Below are 27,249 nucleotides of genomic sequence, written 5' to 3'. Positions count from 1 at the left end.
TGGGATCTAGAGAGAAGTGAGCTGTGCTCCAGTCAATTTTCCTTTCCCTTTATCAGGCTCCTAATGACAGTAGGAAAAAACAAGTAAGTCTAATAACACCGAGCAATTAAACAGCAGGTGAGAAATAAAGGTGCTGAAAATAAAAGTTTAACCAATCAAAACTAATATATGCTACAAAGCTGTTACTGAGATGTAGTAAGCAGTTAATAACAATTATAAGTAATAACATACTCAGCTAAAACCAAGAGCCTATCCAATGCCCCTTCTGCCTCTCAGCTATCCATGGTACGCTCAGTTTATGAGGTTATTCCTCAATTACCTTCAGAAGAGGACATTAATTTATACTCTGTGCTCCTCTTTACCCCTCTCCATACATGTCTTGAACATAACATTAGACTTCTGGAGCTGTTTCTTTATGAATTTTCACTCCTCCCTGCTTCATGTGTTCTCCCCGTTCCAAGAGCTTTCAGCTTAAAAAAAATCCCTTCCTGACAAGTCGGACGGTTTTTGTGGGAAGTGTCCATGGTCCCTCCGAGTTATTAACAGTCCCACACACAGCCTCACTTCTCTTCCCCTCCCACCAGTCCTCACAGTGGTCCATTATGCTAAATCACACTGGTCCAAAAATGGGAGTTGAGAGAGGCACTCTGAAATAGGCTAGAAAAACCCTACTGTAGTACGGCCCATAAGAGCACAGCTTTTTTAAGCATTTATGTCTCTGCTAAATAATTTCTGAAGTTCTACATTTAAGTTCCCCTCCCTAAGTGCTGGAGCCTGCCCTGTGAGGAGCTTACTAAAACTGAAGTGGTGAAGGATATGATCAGTTTTCTGAGGGTGCTGTGACCTAGAGGCAGGTCTGATTACATCATTTGTTTTGGGTTGAGTCTCAGGAGCTTTATAAAAAGCAGTCCTAAAAGGAAGGAGAGAGACAAGGGGAGAGAAGGGCAATAACTCATTAGTGGAAGCTCTGTATGTGTGCATTCTGCTGTTTGCCACATATCTACAAGGGAGTTTCTTTAGAGTGCAGAGAAACCTGTAAACTGTTGGAATATTACAAGTCTTTCCTTGAGATGTCAGCCAAGAGCTTCAGTACAGTCACAGTCGCTACTGTGCTTACTTTCTTCCTAAAGATACAACCCTCAATGCAAGCGCCGTTGAATGGTAAAGTCTTTCAGCCTTCTATTTTTTTGTTACTTGTAACATAGGGTAGCTAATACATGCAGAAAACTGGCATCTTATAATTATTACTACTTCAATAGCATGCTCAAAGTTGTATATTGTAGCAGCCTGCAGTTGTTTGGGAGTTATTATTTCAGTTTCTCAGAACAGGTAGTCTGATATATACGGGAAAAAGACATTTGTTCTCTGATTCAGTTTGTATTACACACTTCTTGCACGCTCAGCATGCCTTGTTTTGTGAGCTTTATGTTTCTCATAGAAAGAAGCAGAGACTGGCCCTTCTCAGAGCTAGTGGAAGCATCACACCTTTCCCTCTGCCCTCTTCATTTCTAAACCAGAGGAAAAGAATGTGATGTCTGTGAAGCACCCTATATACTAGACCTCATTCTCTTATATTTAGCAGGACGTTTCGGGAGGCCAGTGTTCCTCTCTCTTTTCAGGAGCTAATGGTCATCTGTTCAAGCTGATTATAACCAATTTTCATCCATTCAAGCTAATTATAATCCACCTAGTGTGATTATAGTATATGATGGCGAATCATTGTAAAGGATCATGTGGGAGGACTTACTCATCACATATATTCATGGGACAAAAATCCTGAAGGTTCAAGCATAATCCAGAGCAATCAGCTTCATACAGAACTGTGCCAAGATAAGCATTTTACTGGGTTTTTCACATGAGCTACATAAGGGGTGGAATTCAAACTTTAAAGGTCATCTTATTTTGGGCATATAGCCTCTGAAAAAAGCTGTATTCCCTAGAAGAATCTCCCATCTGAAGAGCAGGGGTTCCTAGAGCTTGGTGCTTTCTGTGTGCTTTCTCTGACAACACAGAAAGTTCGGAAGTGAAAGGATGTGTCAAAAAGATATGTGCCCTGAAGGGAATGCTGGAGAACTCCTATCTTAGAATTAGACACCTAGCACCAAGAAATGGTAAGAGCTACAGCATCTGCCTGTCTCTGACATCTTCCCAAGTCAGAGACACAAGTAACATAGATTATCAAAACTAAAACCATTCCTACTTTCCCAGCTCCCAAGTGACATTGGAAATGTATTTGTTCCCTTGATACTGATCAGTGAAACTGTCTTATTCATCAGCACTCCAACATGAATGAAGAGGCAGGAGAGTGCTTACAGGTACGGAGCTGTTGATAGTTCCCTTCCAGATGTGAATCAAGATGCTCTATTGACTTTCCTTCGATTTTGCAGCACTGTGTGACAGTCTGCGGCATCCTCATTTCACTATCAAGCAGAATATGGATACTAGCGACCTTGTTCACAGTAGGAGGATGTCAGCTTTACACATTCATTCAGACAAAGTTAAGAAGATTTTAAGATCTGGTCATCTATTCATCTCCTGGTCTAAGTTAAATGAATTAAGCGTTACACGTGCCTCAGCCCTACCTACACTAGTTGCTACTATTGTGTTCATCAATAAAGTCATAATGGTAGTGAACGGCAGGTCATGAAAATGCTCTGAGGCTAAGGAAAATTGCACTTTGCAAAAGACACTAAGCTTTCATTTATTTTTGTTTCAATTGGCATAAATGCCCAAAATATTGAAAAACTTGGAAATTGACTGTTTTATGGTTGTTCTAGAATATAAAAATCATAGTTTTGACACCTTGTTCACATTTTAATGGGCAGTAAGAGCACGAGCAGAGTAGCTATTCTAGTTAAGCCAGTATTTCTTCAAACACTGCTCAGATGAGGATGGGATGATTTCTAAATCCTGTTGACAGTCAGTTGCTATCTTCATGCAAGTTTTACCTACAATATGTGCTGACCAGAGGACACAAGTACCCCCAAAAATCTCAGTAAGAGATAATCTCCTGCAGAGGGAAGGGGAGAGGAGAATGAGGTTTCTCATCTTGAAATCTAAGACAGTGCATGAATTCTATGTGAGGAACCTGGGGACTTCAGCCAGAATGATTACACAGACCTCGTTTTGAAAATCCCAGTGTAAAAGAACAAGGCACATGGGTTCTAACGAACTGGAAGCAGAGAGCTTAGTGTTCCTAGCACATATCAAAACAAAAGAGCTAAGTGCAGCTGTTTTGTACATCCCTACAAATTAATCCCAAACATTTCATACAACATTCTTTGGAGAGCTGTATCTGTGACCACGCTTCAGAGTACAAGAAATGCAGCCAAGAATCATGTACTAAGCAGACGTGCGTATGTAAGGATAAATATTTTTCTGCATGCATGCATGCACGCGCACACAGGCACACTGAGTATTTGCAAGACTCAAAATTCAGGACTGTTTTCTAAGCAGAGATAAAATTGTATAGAGTAAAGATCTGCATTAGCCTGATAACCAAAACTGTTCAGGTCTGTCAGACACAGCAAGCTGAATGAGTGTAAGTAGGTTTTAGGACCAGAAAAAAAATTTGAAAAGAGCATTAAATAAGTCAAGACATTTCCAAAGACATGCAGAGGCACTGTCCTAAGTTCAGTTCCTTAACCAATGAATAAATATTGATCATTTTAACACTCACTCAACTCCCCAGGGCTCTCAGAGTTGTATCTGTTTGTGTATCACACTGCCTCTTTTCAAAGTCCATCTATTCCTGTCTGTTTCAGTTGGCAAATCCCAGAGCTGCTGTACAGAAATGACTGTCAATCATTTCTGAGTGTAGCAACTGGCAATCCATGATGTTTTGCAAACTCCTCAAGTAGGCATGAGGGGCTTCATTATAGCTACACCCTGTTCAAAATCCTTAGCTTCCTAACCAGAAAAAAATCAGGGAGGTACCTATGTAGTCTGTGGCTATTCCACGAAAAAAGCAAAGCAAAGCAAAGCAAACCAAAAAAACCTTGACAACAGTTTCACTCCACGATCCAGGATTTAAGTGACCACACGAAAGTCGCCCCTGTGTGCAGGATCACAGGGATAATTATAATTTGGGTGAGAATAGATCATAATCTTTGAAAGTGTCTAAGTTTTGCTCAACATATGGGGCTAGAAAGACAGATAAAAGTATTGCAAAATGCAATACATGGGTTTCAGTAGCAATTTGTTTCTTTACAGAGTAAGATTAATTTCAAATATTCACAGTAATATTTCTTTTGTTTTTAAACAGGGTCCAAATGGTCTTATGTTGGTAAGTACTAACTAATTTGTACATTCTAAGTTATGGCTTTGTTCTGTATTTTAAGGGGATGGATGCCACATGTATTCCGGTGAGAACCTACTGGGTTCACTATCTTTACTCAAGTTTGGATCTGGTCCATTGTCTTGAAATCTGTTCTCCATCCATCAGGTTTCATATCTGGGTGATTGAGTCAGTTATTGGAGTCTAAATTGCCTTGCAAAATAACAGGAACTTCAGCAGATTAAGATTGGCCCTGCTACTGCAACAGTTCCCCAAAGCCCTCTGTTTTCGCCCCGGTCACAGACCAGCAGCATTTCAGCCTGGTTCTGCACAGAGCATGGGTCTTCATTTTTAAGTAGAGTCAGAGTTCGGCAAGTTACCTGCATCATGTTACTGGAGAGCCAGCTCCCTGAAAATCCCAGCGCTGCAAGGAAAGCAGTGTTATTTTGTACACTAGTCCTTCAAGTCAGCTACTAACCCAGAAGGATCTGATGGCTGCTTAGGAAGATTACCTAGAGATTCTCTTTTAATTGATCAAATTCTCTAGCCAGTTATTTCTTCATTCAGAGTAGTGTTTTATACACCCCGTGCCCACAGAGAAGTCGGCAATGCTGAGAATTTCAGCAGAAAATGCTTGTTCCTAAGCTTTTGGTGCTGCTCCAAGACAGCACAAAGAACCTCTGAGACTGAACTTGCTGCTAGGAATTACTCCCTTTGGCTATGCTCCAGTTTACCTGACTCATTTCACATAAGCAAAAGGAAAACTGTCAGCTGCATGTCTATAGGTATTAATCTAACTGCCAGTATGTATACATATACTTTGTATTCTCATTAAGAAAAAAAAGGCTTAACACAGTTTGAATAACAAAAGCCAGGGGTTTCCACCTTGGCAGCAGTCGTCAGAGGAACCTAATCCTGCTGGGTAGTAAGGAAAGCAAGACTTTTACTATCACCAAAGTAGAAGTTTTGCTCTCATTCCGAGGGTAATGCTTGTTTAAATTAGTTACTTCTCCTCTTCTGGGAATTTGGGTACCAGTGTTTATTTCAGAGTATGTTATTCTCAGTGCTCAACTTCAATCCCTGTTAAAAGCATCCATACCGCAGTCTGATTTCTAACATACATGGGAGGACAGAGGGAAGATTCACAAAACAGATTCTTATTTTTTTCCCTTCAGCTACTGATTTTTCAAATCTATCTAGAAAAAACATATAAAAGCAATTTCAAAAAATTAAAGCGGTAACTGAATTTGTACAGATGAGTTCTTTTCATATACCTGAAACAAAGCAGAGGTAGAACATTGGTCTGCACACAGAAAATTGGCAATTAGAGAGACTGCAGTCAGCCAGAAAAGAGCCTCCTCATACTCTTCTACTGATCATGGTTCCTTATGGCAGCCTACACTTTCCACCATTCACCTTTATCCTGCAACATTTTGCAATGCCTCCTTACTAAAATTAAGTCAACAGCAAGGGAAAGGAAGTCAAGCCATTATAATCACAGTGCAGACTGATGTCAAGATGAGGGTCAAGGTGCAAGTTTATGGGTGGAGGAGAAATCTGAGTTCTGATTGTCAGTGAGAGTTCTATTTGTTCAGTATGACAATACGTAAAGCTGAATGTTGATACAGCATTGGCAGCTCAGGGCATGGTGGCAAAGCAAGGTGACACTGCATGTGATCAGGCCTTATCTTTTCTGCACAAGCTTTCCAAAGAAATGAGCATTTGGCTTGGCTACAATGGAGACCACTACATTAGATACAATAAATAGAAAGATTAAACCTCTCCTCTGTTTGCCTCTTCCTTAGCCAAACTGCAGTGATGCTATTTGTTATTCCAGATTTCACTACTCTCCTAGAGAGCTCAAGAAACAGTGCCTGCAAGAAACAGAACAGGCCAATGAGCTGGGGCATAAGCCCTCAAGCTCCCTCTGACACAGGCTTGCTTTGCATCCTCTGATGAGCTGCTTCTCCTTCCATAAAACAGACAAAGCAGATGAAGTGTACCATGAGAAAAGTGTTTTCAGTAAAGAACTGAAATTGTTCCAATGCCCCATAGCTCAGGACGGCATGTGCACGCAGCTCTTGGCAATGCTGCTGTGTGGCTGGAAGGTGCAAGCCTGAAGTCCTCTGCCCCAGAGGAGAATTGGTAGAATTGAAGAACTGGGCTTCAGTTCTTTGGATTCTGGATTTCTGCTTCTGTAATGTAAGAGGGCTGGAATGAAATCAAAGAACCAGAATCACTCCTCGAGAGCGGACAAGCAGCTACAATGGGGAAAACTAGCTTTACAGCCAATTTTAAAGTAATAGTGCCAACGGAATTATCAACGTGCTTTAGCATGTGAGGAGACAACTTCATGCTACAGTGCAGACACAAGAACTGTTGTTAACAAACATGAGGCTAATTGAACTTGCCAACTCTTTAGTTTTACTGTTGCCAAATACTTAAATTCAGTAAGGTATTGAGAACCTGGGCTAAGACCCCTTCACTTTCCCTTAGAAAATACCAGTTTCAGTGAACACACTAGAACATGCCCAGAAATTCTCATACGGCACTGGAATGGAGTCACAGGGACAGCTGCAGCCCTTGGCAATTCCCCTCTCTCACAAGCTTCCTTCTGGACATGTATACGGAAGATATACACATATAGGATATGTGTACGCAGAATGGTATGACTGAGCTCTGTGCTCTGAGTGAAATGGAAACCATGTGGTCACGTTACTGTGGCAGGGAGCCTGGACTCTCAGGCTTCACTACTGACTCAGCCCTGGGCTAATGGCAGCTACAGAGCTCCCAGCCGGCTGAAAACAGGGCAGACTGCTCTGCCTGGCTGCAAAAATACCACAGACATCCCCTGTGTTACCAACGCAGTGCATTTTACTACATTAGTTGACGTCAGATCATGAGAACTCAGATACCCTGTGAGAAGCTTGAGCAGCATGAATATTAATCGATCATCAGAGCAAAAGTCTGTTGGTAACACTGGAGTCTCATAGGCCTGTTTTCTTCTTTTTCTACATCAGCCAATGTACACATCCTGGGAGAGACACCACTGTTGTTCTTAAAGGAACATCTGTCCTGCATCACCCAGGAGCACTAGGGCTGCAGGGCTGGCTAAAGGCTTAGGCATGGAAAGCTAAAAGCTCTCAAAGGAGATGATACAATGCACACATGCAGCCATGGGTATTTCACCCATCTCACTCCGCAGCTGGGCAGCAAGACTATCCAAAGAATTATTACCAGTTTATTTACAGACATCTTTTATAAAATAGCCATGAGGGCACAGCCAGGCTCAGGGTTATTGACAGCATGGTAGGGGAACGTGGCCCTGGGAACTCCTGTAAAGAAGGCAGCCCACAAGGTGGATTTGAGCAACCTGAGTTTGCACTCCCTACAGCAGGGAGTGTTCATGGCTGCATTGTAGCAGGAGGGGTCCTACTTCTACCCATACCAACAGCTCCATACCTTAATTTGCTCACTCCAACAGCTGAATAGTAGTGCTGGGTGGGTAGGACAGGCCCATGGCACAATTATTGCTCTGCTGACACAGTCCTGATGGGGTCCTCATAGCAGTAGTCATCATCTGAGATGTCTGGGTCTTTTCCTTTGTCGTAACTGTTGTCACAAAAGAAAGAAATTAACTACTAAGATATTTTTGCAATATCTTATGCAATATAATATGCAAAAAAGTATTATGTTAATACCTTTGGGGACTTGTAGTACAGGCCAATCTTAATACATCCACATGCTATTCTTTATTCAGCAGTGATCAGACACAGCTTTTGTAAACACAATGTGATTTGCACTGAATTTATCTGAATGTACTGGCACAGAAAAAGGAAAATCTGGTTCACAATCAATCATTCATTTTCAACAGAGCTTGCTGAGAAATGCCTTCCAGCTGTGTGGTTTATCTACCATGGAAATCTCAATTTCACATATGCAAACCCAAGCTGCAGTGAGCTCAGCTCTTTGAGACAGGAGTTTTAAGGCACTGAAATTAGGAAGACTACGTGACAAAAGGCAGAATTTCTAGAAAAACTGGGTTTGTACCAAGAAAAGGTTTTTTTTGTTTTGGTTGGTTGGGGTTTTTTAATTGAGCAGGAATGAGAAAAAAGTGTAAACTGCTGTAGCTTAGAAGCCTGTGAATGCAGTTGCAGATTTGTGTCAAGGAAAGAATAACTGCTAATAAAGATTAAGGTACATAAAGACTGTAATAACAACAGCATTTTATGGAAAAGACAAAAGGTTCCCTTCTGAACTGCTGATGTTGGCGTGGAAGTTCCCATACTCTGTTGCCAACTCTTAAGGGCATTCAATTCATCCAAACATAGTACTGAAAAAGTAAGTGGTACTTCATGACATGGTTTCCACTGGCTGGGATTAGACTTTTATTTTACGCATCCATTAAAAATTACCTATTTAATTATCAAGTCTCCAAACCTGTTATGTAATATATTAAAGCCTTCTAGCAAACTCACTACCTTATCAGTGTACAGAAACCTTAAATCTTTAAAAATTACTAAAGTCTTCTTACAACAAAGGCTTCTTACCAATTTTTCTGACACTGCTGTAGTCTTAGCTTCCTGGAAAGTGTTAAATTTCAGTGTTATTGTCTTGCACATCAAGTTTCAACCTCAAGAAACTACCATTTCCTGGTATATATTTTCCTGGGAAATATTCTTGAGTATGTATATCTCATAATATGGAATTTATGCTCTTCTGGGTGGATTTGTTATTTGCCAAAAAATACATAAAGGATAGTATACAGTCTTCTATAATGACAGCATAACATCAGCTTTTAAAAAGAATTTCAATACCTTTATGATAGTACCATGAAGATCTAAGGGGAGAGAAATTAATGTGATTGGCAACGAACTGGAGTCAAAGATGTAAGTTACAGTAACATAAAGGCCTATTTATACCGAAAAGCACCAAGTCTGAGTATCCACACTGCAAACGATGTCATGTGCTAACTCTTAAAGAGCTTTAACAAGGAAGTAAGTCTGTATTTGAGCACCAGAACTGAACTTGCCAATTCTTCACATGCACTGTTTGGGGCAGATTCACCTCCACTATCCATATCCTTGCAAACTGTCTTTTACATTAAAAAGTGACCCTCGAATAATATTCTCCTGACTGTTAATTTTCCTCCATTAAAGATCTGAACTTCATTTGTCACCGATGACCCCATCTAACATTAGATTCTGGCATTCACAATTCATGGGAGATGTTAACATACTGGAGAGACTTCAAAGAAGCCACAAAGAACATTATAGGTTTGGAAAAGAAGCCTTCTAACCAAAGACCCAAGGAACTCAATCTGTTTAATTTAAGAGAAGTGATAAACTATGTCCTCCATGTTACAAGTACTTCAATAAGTAACAAAAGTATGCTAACAGGAGGCTCTTCAACTTATAAGCAAAAGATTAAAAGCAATCACTATCTAAACAAAGTCAAAGCTAGACAAACTCACAGCAAAAAGCAAGCTACCAAGGAGAGTAATTATCCATTGGGCACTAATGAAGTATCTTTTACCTGCAATGCTTAAAGAGTAGATGTTTGGGTTTTTCCTACTAAAAGATACGGCTTCATTGAAGTAGAAATTAATCCAGAGAGGTCCAATAGCTGTGTTATACAAATCAGCTGGATGATCCCAAAAGACCTTCTTGCCTTAGAAAGAATCACAATGGATCTTCAATGTCAAGGAGAAACACAAGATGCAAGTATCTCTTTTGGTATTTAAATGCAAATGGCCTCAGCTTACAGCTGTGAACAGCTGCTAGCTATTAATGTGTCATTAAATCAAAGGCACAATTAAAAATCTCTTGATATTATCTATTCTTTGTAGATCCTACCTAGGGCAAAAGACTCTGATGAAGAAGTTTCACCAGAGTTTGAGCAAGTTATTGCAGGTCAAATTATCATAACACCTTCCATTTTTGCAAGTTAGCTTTTCACTGTGAATTATGCAATATTGCTAGATAGAGCCAGGCAGTTTGTACGGTAAGGAAAAGTTTATAAAGGTCTGGCTTTTTCTGTATTGAAAAGTATGGAAACTTCCCTCTGTCAACATGCAGTCACTTCTTTCAGCAGTTTTCTTCAGAAGGCTGGAATAGCTGTGTTACTGTGCACATGCCTGTTACTTCAATAGGGAAAAATAATTCATGTCAGTAAATAATCCAAATACCGTCACAGATCGCAACTCTACTTGTCATGCTTGTGGGCCCTGAAGAGAGCCAACACCATCACAAGAGGGCCAGAGGCACTGTGGCTGGCGGTGGTGCTGCTGCCTGCAGCCCCAGCCTGGTGAGCTGTTACCCCAAAGGTGTAACATCCACAGCAGCTGAGATTGCCAAAAAACTGAGGGGCGGTCAAGTGTCTCTATGTGAGATTTTTGTTGGCATTTGGCTCTTTTCTATCTAACGTTTCTATCTAACGGCACACTGAAAAGATGATACTAAGTTAAAAAACGAGAAAATGTGCCTTTTCCAAATTTTGGGTGAAGGCTGAAACAGGGGAGGTTTTATATTAATTGCATAGTTAAGGTTTGACAAATGTGTCTCTCTGTTAATTTACACAGGTCCTGAAGGAGAGAAGGCCTGGCCAAAGAAATACCCATTTTGTGGAGGAGTATTCCAATCACCAATAGATTTCCACAAAGATATTCTCCAGTATGACTCTAATCTCTTGCCTTTAGAATTCATAGGCTATAACGTGTCCTCCACTGACCAGTTTACATTGACCAATAACGGTCATTCAGGTAAGGAAGCTCAGTGACAGCAAGGGATTGTGAAGGAAAGCATTGCTGGAGCTCATGATTTTTTATTTCAAGGGTGAATTACTTTGATTATAAGATGAAATTTATCTGTGATGATGAAGCCTTCACATCAGCATACCAATATCTAGAGAACAGGCTAGGGAAACTTGGGAATATACTATGTACAAATGCTAAGCTGAATCGACTATGGCTTTTAAATAAACTCTAGACATGTCAGAATTAATTCCTGAGCTTTTCTTATTACTTTGGTTGGAGTGCTCCAAAACAGAAACAGAGTTTGTGATTCTGTTAAAAAGGGATAAACTGATAAGATATGGGTGCGTTGTGTCTGACATTCCAGTCTAATCAAAGCAGCTCAGCTGAATTACTCGGGAGGGGAGCTAAGAGCACCATTCTGTTCCTTTGGCTTGAGATAGAAACCTCTTTAGTTTAAGATAAGAAAGATGGATACAAAGACAGAAAAGTAATTTGAAATAGCATACAAACGTGACCTCCACTGTAGGACTAAATCAAAGTGTCAATACGATAAGTAAAAGCAGAGAAGATGCAGTTGCATAAAAGTCTACTGTATTGACACAATATACAATATGAGTAAGCTAGTCCCACCAGTTGTTCTTTCCTGAAACATTTGAAGACACAGAAATAAGAAGAGTTAAGGCCCTCCTTCTTTGTGTCCTCCTCTATTGCATAAGCATTCAAAAGAATGTGTGTTACAAAATGGCCTCTGCTCTTCTCTGGCATGCTTCGTTAAGAGATGCCAGACATGCAAACACCGCTTTTTTTCTTACTCTTTCAGTGGGGTAAACCTGCTCTGTAGAACATAAGTTCATTCTTCAGGAAGGGCCAACCTCTTAGAGCATGGTTCCTCATTTTCCTCTTTATCAATTTCTCCATCAAAACCAGGTTGCTTTAGACTAGGCATGGCTGGAACACCCTTTCCTTGTGAACCTTCTTTTCTCAAGAGCCTTTCTTGGTCTTGAGTGAAAGATTCTACTGTCACAGTGGAATGTATTAAGCTGCTGTGAGTGGCATGCAATAAGCAGAGAAGAAAACATCATCATTGTGGACTTTAACAGTGCCAGAGAACAGGTGGAGACAAAAGAACAATACTGAGAGCTTGTCCCTCACATAACAGTCACACAGGTAAAAGCAAATACCTCGTAGAGCCCATGTCAATACCATCATCTGATCCTTCCCTAAAACAAGAGGTTCAACTACTTGCTAATGAAAGCCAAGACAAAAATATATCCCCGCCCTCGGTATAAAAGGGAATGCACTTCTAAGGTCAGTGCCCTCCTAGAAAGCAGGGGACATGTGACCCACTCTACAAACCTCACTCATATACAAACCTTAATTGCTCTGAGTAATGAAAAATTAGCCTCTGTTGGAGTGATCATCACACCATCTGCTGCTGTCTTCTTTTATGGCTGGAGAGGAAATCAGTAGGATGCTTAGTATTGTGGTATCAGTCATTCCTACATACAATTAATGTGCTTCACCGGCCAGCTGATCCAGATAGAATTACCTACTTCAGCTAGACTGAAAACAGGAGAGCTCAAAATAAGCTTTTTAGCACTAGCATAAAAATACATAGGCTTGCAGCTGTTCCTTCCTTAAGGTTTTGAGCTTTGTTTCCCCTGCAAAACATGTCTGGGACACTCCAGAAACAAACCATATTCACACTAGAAAATAATAAATTGTAAAAAAAATCAATCTGTTCTTTACATAAACCATTGCTTTATGAAGTACCAAACTTCTCAAGTGAACAACTCAGTTTCTGCTGAGTTGAGAATTACTATTGTAACTTCTACACACAAAAACCCAAAACAAACCAAGAAAAGACAACCCAGCCTGGCTTCCACACTGGAAAGCATTACTGAGTAGAAGGAGGGTAATGCATACAAAGGTCTCCCTGCAGCATATCAAGAGAGGAAATAACAGTTCTTAAGGCCTGTGATTATCTTGCTGCTTAACATCGATGCTCTGGGTTTCAGGGGGAGTGGAGTGAGCGGAAAGTTTCTTTGCCTTTGCCATATGTTTCTAAAAAAAAGAGAAGTTCAATACAACAGGAGTTTAAAAATACCATGAGAAATATTAATTTATTAAACCATTTTCAACCATTATAAGGAGACTGAAAAAGGCACACGAGCCTAACTTTTGCTTCAACACATCAATAACTGTCTCTTCAATAAGACCGAGATAATTTTGCATTCTTCAGGGAGTCGAAAGATTTCCGTTAGCAACAATTCTCACATTCATTTCCTTTAGCTTAAGAAAATAGAAAAAGGGTGTATTCTAAATTCTCCTGTATTACCTAGAAAGGGTCAAAGACAACTGAAGTGTTTATCTCCTACCACAGACTGAGATGGATTTGAGTTAAGAATCTGCTCTGTTCAAACTCCATATGTAATAGAGACAGTATTTTTATTTGCCTTGTGCTTGAAAGCTCTGGTATCATTTGCTCCCATCTGGTTTTGGTGTGCTTACAGTGAAAATGTATCTGTCGCCTACTATGTACATCAGAAACCTCCCGTTTGAATACACTGCATCTCAGCTTCACCTGCACTGGGGAAACAGAAACAAGTCAGAAGGCTCAGAGCACACAATCAGTGGCAAGCATTTTGCAGCAGAGGTAAGAAGCTCAGATCAGAGAAAGAAACAAAGAAGGCTGGGCAGATCCTGTTGTTTTAAAGTGAGATCTTTATCTTGGCTATATGACTGTAGAAGGCTGCAAGGTTCTAATCTAAGTATTTATGATCTGGGTATATATGCTAAAAAATGCATTGTGCACCACAAAAAGGATGCACTCTGGTGCTCTTTTGTGAATTAAAGTCAGGGCTGGCACTGGATCACTCGAGTAATTTCAAGCAATTTGCTAGGTATTTGACACCTTGGTTCTTCCTTGGTAAACCAGGTGTATCTTTTAGCTGCATGACACTGCTTCTCTGTCTACCTTACTCACCTTTTTCTCTATCCAGTGAGGAACTATTTGTTAACTTTTCTAATCCAAAATTATGGATTTGGGAATAGATTTTTGAAAAGCAGTACCAATCAGGTATTTACCCCAAAATGATTAAAAGGTAAATCAGTCAGAATAATTTGCTTGCATAACAACACTTTAGAAATCAGTTTCTTCTCTGGTTACGTTTAACACTGGGTTTTGCATTCTAAACATCAGAGAGGCCCAAGGGTGCCAAGGTGTTACTTTTTCAGAAAAATTTGCTAGTACTACAGTCAAGATGCCTTGAAGCTGAAGTAATTGATCATCTTTCCCGCTCCCTACTATGTAAAGGTGGGGGAGCATAACTCAGCTACCGCAGGGCTGGGAGTTCCAGGATATTTTCCTTTTCTCTAAAAGTTCTTCCCACTACATCCAGCAGTCACGGAAGGGTCCCATTGTATTGTCTTAGCCTGAGGTGGCTGCACTGGCCCTTTTCACCTGCAACACAGAAATGTGAGCATGCCCCAGACGTTACCATAACATTGCATCTCCTTCTTTGCAGCTGCATATTGTACATTATAACTCTGAGAAATACCCAGACATAATGACAGCAATGGACAAAGCAGATGGACTGGCAGTTTTGGCTATTCTTCTTGAGGTAGGATGCAAGACCTTTGCTTTTGTTTAGAATATGCTTTCAATCCTTAAGTCATCAGAGACCTTTAATGTACAAAATTACTTAGACTATTTAAGGATGCAGTGGCTGAATAAAGGTTCTTCCTTTTCTCTTTCACAAAAAAGCACCAGATTCCAGCTGCATGTACATAAACAGGAACAAGTCTTAAGAAAAAAAGAATTCTGAATATTTTGTCATGTTTTTCAGTAAATTAACTTCAGCTATGCTCAATCAATTCTTGCATTTATTTACAAACTAAGGATTGGTAGAGCTAATCAAACAGTGAATTTCCAGTTCACTTACTCAAAGCTGCCTACTGTAGCACGAAGCAGTTTCAACACAGCAGAGAGGCACAGGCGGACCCAGCCCTGGCTTCGGCCACTATATGTAATTAGAATTTGACCACAGACTTCAGGTCACAAACTTCCCAGATTCTTTGAATCACAGATTACAGTAAACAAGTACATTCAGTGCCCTTTTTAAGATGACAGAAAGACAGCCTTCCAACTTTCCCCTCTAAAGCCCCACACAGAAGCAATTAAAGATAATAATGACCTGAAAGAAAAATTTTTAGAAGCTTGTACAAATTCTCTTTTTTTCTGAAGAATTAAAACTCCTCCATAACTATAAAGAAGATTTTTAAATGCAAGGATTTTCTGCAGCATTAAAAAAAAAAAAAGCCTAAACCTGAAAACACCCAGGTTTTGACACTTCGATCAAAAAAGTGGAAGTGTTCTAGTTAGAAGTCAAATTCTCATTAATATTAGCCAAGCTCACTTTCGAGCAGCTCTAAGACTTTGGCAATAATTTTGTGTCAAATTTTAGTTCATTTGGAAGTTGCAGCTGTGAAAAGTATCAGAGTATTGTATATTATGCTAAGGAATAATGCTGGGATTCTGGTTATTTCTAAGCAATGGTGTTTAAAAATCAAACAGGGAAACAATGGAGATTAGGTCTTTGAAAAACTTTCAGACAGCTGGTAGCTATTACAGTTGATCTAAGGACACCAGTTTACTATGTCTGGGTGTCAGAGGAGTTGCTAAGCACCAGCTCTAAAGAATTCATAGAAAAGGCATTGATGATTAGACTGAAAAGCTGCTGGTAGCAGTTGAAAAACATGGTCTTGTTTGATAGTTGAGTTATAGCCCTTCCCAGTGGCCCTGCAGTACCCAACAGTGTCATTCTTTATCTTCCTGGACTGTGAGGAGCAGCAGGCTAAAAAATGTTTGTGGGTGGAAAAATGTGGCTTTGACCAGAAACCAGTGGATGATCTGAGAAGCCTGTTAGTTCAGAACTTATGCCTGCAACGTTCTCAGAGGAAATGGTTTCTCCTCATTTGCACAGCATGCTGAACAGGCAAGGGCAATAGGGTCTTTCAAGTGCATACAAGAGGTCTGTCTATGCTGCAGTTGCTAAGACAGCATTATAAGAAAGCAGCTGTTACAGCTCTGGAGTGAGTAAGAGCATTATTGGGGTTCTGAGGATAGTGTTAATGTTCTGAGAAAAAAAAAAAAAAAGAGTACTTATGCCATTCTAGTATATGAATATCTGGATAGTGGAGATGCCCTATGACAGAGGCCATCAAATGCTGCTGTCTGCTGTGTGTAGAAGCAAAGACTCTTATTCAGACTGTGGTGATTTACACAGCTGTTAATACCTGCTCATTACAGATTGGACCCTTCAACCCATCCTATGAAAAGATCTTCAGGCACTTCCGGAACGTGAAATACAAGGGTGAGTGGCTATAAGGCTGCGTCGGAGGGAGAATGGCTAGGGGTATCAAGTGTCACCCTGAGAGGGATTGAACTGGCTGAAGAACCACTCCAGAAATCCCAGGCAAATCTGTCACAAACAGTGAAAGACTTAAAAATGCACTGCATTTCTGTGAAGAGTATACAGGTAGCATGTACCATGTGTTTCTGACTGGGCCTTAATTCTTGCATATGGTGGGTTTTGGTTAATACGGTCACAGTTTGTTTTATAGAATTCCAATTTGGTATCCAAGACAAGATTTGTACATTTGAGCTGGGATCATGTCTGTTAAAACATATTTTTCTTTTCCTAGTGATATGACTGAAAGCATCCTACTTCACTGAACTGAAAGCAAGTTCACTTCACTGGCACACTACCTGTGTAGTGATGATGCAACATTTAACACAAATCCCCTGTTTTAGATCAGACGGTCCGAGTCCCTGGTTTCAATATTCGAGAACTGCTTCCTGACAGACTGGATGAGTATTATCGCTATGAAGGATCCCTGACAACTCCTCCTTGCTACCCTAGTGTTCTCTGGACAGTTTTCCGACACCCCGTTAAAATTTCACAAAAGCAGGCAAGTTTAAATATAGCATGTTTTCCTGATTGCTGTCTGCTAAAGAACAGTAAACACATATTCTCATTGCCTAGATTTATCTTACGTTCCTGTAAAACTGAAAGATAACCATTGCTAAAATTTTTGAAGTGGGAAGAACATCACAGAACTGACATAAATTAAAATCCTATTCTGTTTGTAGTTAGCATGTTTTCAATGGACCAGAACAAATAAAGGACAGACAATAGCATAGCAATTTATTTAGTATCAGCTTGAAAAATCACAGTCAAGTGAGATTAATTTCTGTTTTCACTGTGTACTTACTCCCTGCTTTGAGTCTTTCCGTGTCACTTCCAGATCATTTTTGTTCAAGCTTTATGCCTGAATCCTATTCACTAAGTATTTTAGTGCTAGGCTGATCCTGACTGACTTAGGTATGACAGGTTGGGTAGATAGTAAGTTTCTTAAAAGCATGTGATGTGTTACTTGGCAATCTTTAATCCCCTGGCTTTTCTCCAATTTATGGGTTTTGTGCTCACCTAATTAATTTTTTTTTGTTAGGTGGCCACTTACATAAACTCCCAATCACTGTCTTCTGATTCATCTAATTATAAACACAGGAGGAAAATGTTATTATAAAAATCTGATCAAATTACTGCATGCTCCTTGTTATGAAAGTCCATTCTTTGTCCACTGTGCCAGATCATGTCTTTACCAAAGTAGAGTTCTTTCATAAAATAGCTTTTAGGAATTAGACTGTGCTAGGGAGAACATGCTGCAAAGAGCCACCATGTCTCCTCCCATCCGGTTTTCCTGGCAGATAATTAATAAGCAGGATTGATTTTATCAGGATGTAAACAGAATACAGGTATGGTTTGGAGATGTCACACTGTTCACACATTATGCTGTATTTGGGTTCACAGGCCATGCAAGACTTAAGTATTAATGTGTACTTTTCTCTTTGACTACCCCTTGGATTTTAAACATGTGCTCTTAGTGACCATACCCTGGCATTGTTTTTTCTGTATTCTGGGAGCTGAACAGGGTACTTCCCTTTATAGTTACTAGCACTGGAAACAGCCATGTACTGCACAGAGAGTGATGACCCAGAACCCCTGGAAATGGTCAATAACTTCCGAAACGTTCAGGAATTTCATGAAAGACTGGTTTTTACCTCCTTCCATGAAGGTAAGCTCTATGAACACTTCTATGTGAAGAAACAGTGCATAATAAATTTGAAATACTGACACGGCAATACTGTTGCACTGTACCACTACAAAAATATAGCAATCTCGTTTTCCCCCAGTTCACTTTGTTCTCTTTTCTTCTCTTACTGCATTGTTGCACAGAAAAACATAGGAAAATAAGGTGTTCAGAGAGTATCTACGAAGGTTTTTTTCCACAATGGGTATTAGGCAAGACCTGCAACCCTTCTGATCAAAGGCAAGGAGATAAAAAAGGAAGACGTTCGGCCTTGGTCGCACTTAGCAGAAATATTTGCTGTCACTCCAAGCACTAAACAGTTCTCTACAGCTGAGATGTTCCAGTCAGCGCAAGTGCTTGAGCTAGCCTTGTCTCACCAGTGACATTTGCTGGTTCTCAGTAATACCAGGATTGCTTTTGCGCAGACCACACATTTAAAGGGAGTTATAATATTGCCTTTCAGGGGGACTGTTTTTGGGAAATTACACAGAATCAGAAGAGGTCCTTGAGGAATTCAAACTTGATAAATAATTTGTAACACTGTATTATATGATCCAGTGTTACAAATGAAAAAAAAATGCCATCTTACCAGGAAGAACTGATTTAAAAGTTTAATTTTGCAGTGTTACACAATGACAATGCATAGGTTTGGGGAGGGAGGTGGGGATTGCACAAAAACCTGCAGCTGTGGTGAGAAGCTTAGCTGTGCCCCACAGTAAGGCATTTGAGTATATTGTTTGTGCAAAATGTATTGTTCCAATTTCTGTGTTGCCTTGCAAACAAATGCTCTTAAGCATTTGTGAAGCTGGCACATACACTGAAGGCAGATTAATCTAGGCAAGCCACTATGCTGTTTGAAACAGAGAAAAAGATTTTTAAAAGAAGAAGCAGACTTCACAAGAAAGATCTGTCAAGCAGCAAACTTTAAAATTAATAAAATGTGTTAGCGCATCATTTCAACTTTGCCTGCTAGTTTCCTCACTGTTCAGATGAAAGAACAGAAAACAGGAGTTGTCTGTGTTGAGAAATTTCACACAATAGCCACTGCAGGGAACAGTTCTCTGTGCAACATACTGCAGTAGCTGTTCTTGCCATTCCCCTCTGCAGACAGCCCCTTTTGTAATATATCTTTTCTAATATAAAGCTATAAAGAAGAAAAGTGAAAATTAGAGTAAAGAAAAAACAAATCCCAGACAAAACATTTCTCTGAAATCAGAGATGATTTAGATTTGTCACCAAAAGTTGGCTGGTCTCTTTGTCAGATTAGCTGCATCAAAACTCCCAACCAGAGCAGTGTGGAGCATCAGCAGCATTTGGCCCTTGTTTGAAGCAAATCTCCACCTTTGAGATAAAACCCAGAGACAATTTCAGAAGTCATTCTGTAGCTGGGAACCATTTCAGTTCTCATGGAAACATTCTGAAATCTTTCTAAAGCTTCCCTTAAGAGGAACATCATTTTACCATGATGTTTCTTTTGAGTGACTTCTCTGGAATTATTGCATAAAACTTAGTAATTATCTAAATAAGGATGCTGATGCTGCTGTCCTTGCTACTTAAGCACATTCCTCTTATTGAGTTCTAATGATTTAGGTCTTCATTTCTCTGTATTTACACTGGAGTAAAAAATATTTAACAGTTTCAAGCTGACTGACTATACGGCTTGAACCACAAGCCATCACTTCCCGTTCTCCAGCTCTGCATTAAATCTCTACATTTCATAACCTCCAGAGCTCCAGCAATAAAGGCTACACCTCCTTAACTGCTGCATCTTTCAATTTTTATGTCATTAACTGTTCTCTGCAGTCAACATGGCAGATCGTCAGGAGAAGCCTTACAGACCAGGTGTATAAAGGTGGGCAGGCTACAGTGCTAAAGGCAGCACACAGTTTTCAGTGCAGTTCAGGGATTCAGACTACCGCAGGTGCTCATTTCTGTACATCAGCAGGAAGCTATTGACCAGAAAAACAACTATTTTAACTTGCAGCACAGAAGCAGGGGCAGTGATTTAAGAAGAGGTGGGACACTTCCCAGTTTTGAGGTACAAGAAACACCATAACATATCCTTTTGTTTAACATATGATTAAGGAGCTAAGATGTTACACCCACTGATTAGTCGTCACTATATGACTTTGTACTTTTTACTGAGCATCTTGAAAGGTGCTCAGGTTCTCAGGACCCTCCCATCTGTACCCAGCTTCTAGTCTGTAAATAATGGCCTAGGAAAGTGACTTTCTCCAATAATAGCTGCGTAGTTTTCATCTCCCATTCTCATTCTGGAAGCTAGGAATGCATTCATTCCAGGTACCACAAAGTTCCCCAAGCCTGTTGAGACTACACTGCAAAGCACTGTAAGCATCCACACTAGTTCTTTCCAGTAAAGCAGCCGCAGCACCTTCCTGCTTTCCTTGTCGTTTCTCCATTTGCCTCCTTGCTTATTTGCTGCCAAAGGTATCTTATGGTCTTTCCCATTACTAGTAGCAGATAATTAAATATTTGAGTCTAAACTAGTTCAGTTTAGTTATAACTTTCTTCTATTTAAAGCTACCATTTCTGCTATTGAATTACTGCTGAGAGCAATTACTCTGATCAATCGTCTCTTTTTGTCATTTTAGTATGTTTATAGTTTGGAGCCCAGCTTCAAGGTCTGACTGAAACAAAATACTGAGTACTGTTGGCTACCAAAACTTTGTGTCAGTCTGCATCAGCTCACATGTTAATAAAAATAAGATTCTTCCCTTTTCTGAAAGATCACAAACACCTTTCTGCTATGCATGAAGAGTGTCTGCAATCTCTGCTCTCATATAGTTCTCTACAGTAAGCAGTAACATTTATCTTACTGCTTCAGAATCAAGAATAAGGAACAGAACAACCTCCCTATCGATTTATCAGTTAAGAAAACTGATTTGTTTGTATTATGTTGGTAACAAATGGAAACCTTGTTTCTTGACTGTCATATGACTCTGCATTAGACAAAAGTTATTTCTGTGACTATATACAACTCGCATATAGGGCATACACAAGTCACACTTGGGATTTTGCTCCTTCTGTTCCTTGATTGCTCTTTGTACACTATATAAAGCCACAGTCATAACACTCTGTTCTATCCTCATGCCTCTTACCAAGTCCCTATGCTACCACTTGCAGAGTGCAATAGTTATAGAACAATGCCTCAATTTAATCTCATTTTAAAATAAGATTTACACTAGTAGTTCTCTTGCTGCTAGATTTTAACCAAAATATATAAGAAAATTCCAAGTTTACCAAATCATCAATAATCCTTAATAGCCCCAAGATTAATATAGAAACTGGTATTAGTTGCACAAACAGTGTTTTGAGTAAAGTAAAAGATGGCTAAATTGTGAAAAAAAATGAAAGAACTAGAGCATGACAGTCCCTTTTCTGCTTTTGTAGATTGGCCAACCAGAAATACCCCTCTCCCCCATGGCTTTCTTATGTGACTAGGAAGGAGGTTAAAACTTTCTTCCCAAACCTCCAATCCCAGATACCAGCTGCCAACTAGAGAATTAGCTGGGCCCAGAAAAGCTATTTTAGTAACCCCCTTCAAATCTCTGCTCAAGTCAGACTATGTACAATGATTTTAAACAGCAGAATCTGGATTTGCAATATGGCTGCCAAGTTTCTGAGACTGTAAGGCTTCCTCCGCAGGATCTTTCTTAAATCCATGCACAATCAATCTACTACAGCAATGCCACTGCAGAAACACTTGCTGAAGTAACAGAAATTCTGGAGTGAGCAGCTACTTTATGTTTAAGACCAGTTCACCGTGGAACCCTAGAGATCCAACTTTCACTTTTTCTACCCTCTCAGTTCATCAAGATTCAATACCTGGTGGACTTGGCAAGGGCACATTGCTGATTGCTAACCACATCTATGAGCCAGTGATTTTCTGAGTGAGACTGGTCAGTCAAAAATGAGAAATGCCATCTCCCATCTGTTTCTTAAACTGACCTTTCAGCACCACGCTACCTTCTCTCTGTAAATCACGCTTAATACTTAAAAGGTAGTGAGTTACAATCCATGACCCCAGTAACTAAAAATCAGATACTATGTTTTTCACCCAGGAATCTCTAAGCACTTCACAGAAATTGTGCAAGCATTATTATTTCTATCTACAGGGGAAAATTTGACCCATATGTGACTTTCTCAAAATTGTTGCTGTGAACCAGTGCCAAACCCAAGAATAACATTTGGCTCTCCCTCTCCTACGCCATGTTATTTGGCTCCCATGCAGAGGTGACACCAGCTATAAAAGCATTTTCAATGTATCTTTAAAGTTGGCTTGACTTCCCAGAGTCGAGTTGTATGGGTTATTGCCCATCCTGCTGTTCTCACCCAAGAACTGGTCTCTATGGCTACGAAAGGCATTGCGCTCAGTGCTACTTTAATAGAAACCCCATTCAGTCTAAGAACGTTTAATTACAAAAGCTCATTGACTCTATCAGTGAACCATAGAAAAATGTTCTACCCATTTCAAAAAAGTTATTCATCAGCCTTGTAATCTTACATTCCACCTACTACAGACAAAGGCTCACTCACAGGTGCAGCCCCTCACCTCAAGCAGGCGGCGGGGGAAGAGAAAAAAGGTGGCTGTCAAAGCACAATTAAAGATTAAAAGTGCACCTGGTTGCTGCCTTCAAGTGCGCAGCCTGATGCAGCCCGCTGTAGCGTAGGCAGGAACAGAGCACACTTATTGAGAAGGAGAGGCCATATACAGCGTCATGGTTTGGGCCAGGCAACCAAAGAAATTTGTGAAAGAAATCCCGTTGTGCAAAGCCTAGGCCCCTACTAAAGCGGATTTTCAGAGCAGCTCAGCCTTTTCAGTGTCAAGACTTGAGGGCTACCACCTTCACCTGGGCACAGGTGCCACAAGATGGGGTCACCGAGCTGCGTGTTGCATCTAAAATGCAAAGGACTGAAGTGTTCCGTCATCTACATTTTGATGCCAACAATTAAAATCTAAATTCACGCTCGCTATTAACAAGTACTACATTTAAAAATGTCTCTAATCTTAAAAAAGTATTCAGCAAAACTCACACGTTAGAATGTATTTTGCCTGTCAGCAATCTATTCCAATAAAATCAGCTTCACATATATGCAGCTAAATTTTATTACCATGTTCAAACCTTCCACCGCTCACAAGTTAAATGGGAACTGGTGGCTAGGTTTGATTATGGCACCATGCTGAAATACTATCTAACTGAATTTTGCAAAAAGTTCTTCTCATCAAACAGATATGGCCCCTACCCTTCCTCTTCAAACTACAAGCTCTTTTTCTACAATTATCTATTTGGTGGTGTATTTCATTGTCTATTTGATGCACCTTTACTATAACAAAACGCTCCTTTTTCAAAATACAGTTTTTCTTCAACTCCATGGATTGCAAGCTTCTTCTATTCAGTTGGACTTAATAAAGCATCTAATGGGTTAAATGGGTCAAGGTTAAACTCCAGGTTTTATATTTCTGTTTTCTTAATAGCTGATTTAATAAAAGAAAATATTTAGATGGAATACATGAAACCTGTCAGCTTCACTCTGAAAGGCTTCTGATGTCTGTTAAACAGTTATTTGATAAAATATAAAAAGCTATGTATAAATGAATTATGAAAATGCAGTTAAGAAAAGAGTGCTCACCTTCAGGATCTGTGGGAAGGCCAAAATAAATAAAAATACTTTCATTGCCAAAAGTACATATGAAGGTCATTAGCAAAGACAGCATTATAATGATAATGCTTAACATCTCAATGCAAACATGGGATCACTCAATTCTTTATACTAATTTCCTGAATCCATTCTTACCTTCTCAGATGCCTTTAAGCAATGTCCTCAACAGCAAAGCATATCACTTCAGCCGTCCACATTCAGTGTTCTTCTGCCTTGAAAAAACAAAAGGCATCAAATTTATCATCCTTAGTTGCCTGAGTTTAGTTCTTCAGTTTTGCTTATGCTTTCTTATACATTATAGCATTGAAATCCAGAGTTTCTGATCTGCTGTGCCTGTGCCTGCATGTCAGCTTTGTGACTTCAACAGGTGTGAACCGTGGATCCAGTTGTGTGATTAGGACCTTCCAGTATACATCTATGCAAAGTTACCTATTCCATCATTGCAAAAAGGTATGAGCAGGCTGTAGGGAAGTTGCAGGTGCAGAATGCAAATGTTATGACAGATCAGAGACTAACCTTCTCCTCTCAAGTAAGTGAAATAAACTGTTTTGTATGCTTTCCATCTTTTCCTAGGTTTTGTTGTTTCTGTTGTGATAGCCTGCGTTCTGGGAGTTCTGATGATTCTTTCAGTAGCCTTTTGGCTGCTGAAGAGGAAAAGGTAAGATGCCTGGTGCCACATCAGAGGGAAAAGTGTCAAACCAAATTTTTCTTCTGACACAAAGAGGTGCTTGTATGTCCGACACCTTGCATGTTTTTTATAGTGGTAATATTTGATCTTTTACCAGATATGATCTCTTCCTACAACCTTTTATTTGTTTTTATCGCTGTAGACATTATTTCTCCTGTATCATATACTCCTAAGTAATTCTATTTGATTTCCAGCAAAATATATTTATATGGCTTACAAGTTTCTACTTGCTGTGACTTCTGTGCCACAGTGACCACCATTCTGCCACTGTAGGAATGGTTATTTTTTGTCAAAAGCAACCACATAAGGTTGTTTTTCCACAAAATAATTATTACTGGAACAGTGCTCATGTAAACCCTTACAAGATACAAGGACCGGAAATAGGGAATTTATGTGGGTGCTGGGGAGAACACAAAACCACCGCCCACTCTGGGTACTGACTGCTCCCACAAGCAGTTAGGAAATAAGACTCCCTTTCCAGACTAAGCAGGACAAGCAGGCTGCGTCAATAACAGATTTACCCAGTTTTTCTGTTTCTCAATTGCCATTTGTTCTTGTTCTTTTTGCTCGCATTGCTGCTTCTTACTGCTTTTTGAGTCCATTGAGTTTTTCCTAGAACAGTAAGTGACATAAGAGGGGAATAGAGTTTCAGAAAAAGAGCTCTCCCAAAGGTCACATCATTTAAGGGGAAAAAATCTGTACTGACAAAAGGTCATTTAGCCAGACTGTTTGCCACCAAAGCCAAATTCTCAAAAAAAAAAAAAGACTAAGATTACAAATTTTCCTGCAGCCTGATCCCTTTGCAATTAGCGTTGACTCTGCCACACAAAATGCGCTGCTCTCCAGAAATATTTGTAACAATAAGCTACTGTGACATTTGCACTGGTACAGAGAAAAATAATCTCATGCATGCATAATGGACCATTTTAAGTAACCAACTGTGCTTTTCCTTCATTGGAATTGCAATTATTTAATACATTTATTTTATTTTAGCTGCAAAAAGGGAGGCGAAGACAACAGAGGAGTCATCTACAAACCAGGCATGTACAAGGAGGAAGACATCTCCAAACTTTGATGCCCTGCTCTGTCAGAAAAGCCCCTTTTCATTCATAGCACTGATTTATCTTGCATTGGTGGAACATGTCTCTTGTTCTTGGCTAACAAAAAGCCTCAAGAATGTTCCAAAAATGTACCAGCCAAAAGTTTTCTGTAGCCCTTGCTCTCTTGTTTTCCATGGAGATGTGATCAGCGAATACTCCTGAGCAAAATTCCTCACCACATTCTTTTCATGTTTGCTGCTTACTGCGCCTGGGTCTTCTAATTGATTTTACAGTGAATTCTAAACTCCAATTTTATGGTTTGTTTAGCACAGATTTTCCCACAGGTATTCAAATCTGAAGACACTCATCAAGCTACAAGCACTCTTCTCCATTAAATCAAGGTATTGGTTTTAGCTTCATGAATATAAACAAGATAAAGGGCAATGTGTATTTGAGATCAGAATTTGAACTAGTTTGTTCAGCGTATAGTTTTTAAAATCCCAGCACATGATGCTAGTACATTCACCAGTGGCTTTTAACAGAAATAGAGGAAAAGACAAGTGTAAATGCAATAAGAGCCACACAGATTGTTAATGGGGTTCAAACCCAGGAATTCAGTGCTGAAAAAACACTGCTAGAGGAACAGCTCACTTCCCAGTTATTACACAGCCTCAAGAATCTGTTATGGAGGACAGCCTCTGTCTGTCATTGGAATTAGAGAAGCACCTTGTCTTATTACAGTGCTCTTATTTATAGTGTGTGTATGAATGATGTGTAGATATTGCAGTTGCTGCTGGTTTTTAGTAGACTTGCCATTTAATCATGAAATCTTGATTGATTTTACCATACATATTGCAACTGCAATTATACAGTAGATGGGTTTGCTGATATAGTTCTCTGAATTTAGTAATTTGATCTTTAGAAAGTAATCAAACTTCCTTTTCAAATCTCACAAGCAAGATACTCATGAGTCTCATCACGCATCTTTGAAAGTGAAGCATAAACCTCTCTGTTTCCACTGAAGACAATGTGAAATGTCATTGACGTCAAGAAGAATAGGGTTTAGCCAGCCCAGCCCCAGATGTATATAGAATTCCTCTTGCATTGGACATCTCAAGTGAGGGCCTGAAATGCTTGTACTTCAGTATACAGGCAGGAAGGGATTGAGCATGGTGGCTTATACCTAAAGTAACCTCAGGTCTGAATGCTGCTAAACACTACTGAGGAAATTGCAGTCTGAACTTTTATCTTCAGAACCATTTTACATTCAGTAGCACCACCACCACATTTGTGATTTTAAATAAACAAAATGTTATTGTATGTGGTTTCTCCTTTAAAGATGGCAGATGCATACTTTATGTTTTAGATTCTTCCCCTTCTACTCCCAAGAAAACTGATGTCAAAAGCAAGCTTTTGAGTGAAAGGCGAAATAACTTATTAATACTTACTGTACATGAAATTTAGGCACATAGCCTTACAACTAAGCGTACAGCATTTGCCAGCATTTTTATCTTGCATAAACAAGCACGTAAAGATCCTTTTGCTGAAACGTCTGAAATTATTTAAAAAGCAGCATTTGTGTGCTATGAGGAATATTACTTACTCTTTGAATGCAGGTGTTTAAAGACAAGAACAATAAATTTTTGTGATGTTA

General features: G+C 39.6%; 1 protein-coding gene across 1 annotated transcript; it reads left to right on the top strand.

Annotated features, from left to right (window-relative positions):
- Positions 1 to 927: 927 nt before the first annotated feature.
- CA12 (carbonic anhydrase 12) lies at positions 928 to 27,249 on the top strand. Its single transcript, XM_005434122.3, has 10 exons — positions 928 to 1,161; positions 4,265 to 4,285; positions 10,857 to 11,036; positions 13,544 to 13,686; positions 14,558 to 14,653; positions 16,342 to 16,405; positions 16,846 to 17,003; positions 18,044 to 18,170; positions 24,441 to 24,525; positions 25,549 to 27,249. Exons 1-10 carry the CDS (start codon positions 972 to 974, stop codon positions 25,628 to 25,630), a joined length of 1,146 nt encoding a protein of 381 aa, XP_005434179.2. The 5' UTR covers positions 928 to 971; the 3' UTR covers positions 25,631 to 27,249.

The sequence above is a fragment of the Falco cherrug genome, chromosome 7 (genome assembly GCF_023634085.1).
Source record: "Falco cherrug isolate bFalChe1 chromosome 7, bFalChe1.pri, whole genome shotgun sequence".
NCBI classification, from domain to species: Eukaryota; Metazoa; Chordata; class Aves; order Falconiformes; family Falconidae; genus Falco; species Falco cherrug.
Note: the sequence above shows the minus strand (reverse complement) of the source record. Positions and strands in the feature narration are given on the sequence as shown.

Bases quoted from the DNA above. Each gene is read 5' to 3' on its own strand.
- CA12 (XM_005434122.3), top strand. From the start codon at position 972: ATGTGTGCATTCTGCTGTTTGCCACATATCTACAAGGGAGTTTCTTTA. The intron at 11,037-13,543 runs GTAAGGAAGCTC...GTGTGCTTACAG, and splicing joins GACCAATAACGGTCATTCAG to TGAAAATGTATCTGTCGCCT. The intron at 18,171-24,440 runs GTAAGCTCTATG...ATCTTTTCCTAG, and splicing joins TTTTACCTCCTTCCATGAAG to GTTTTGTTGTTTCTGTTGTG.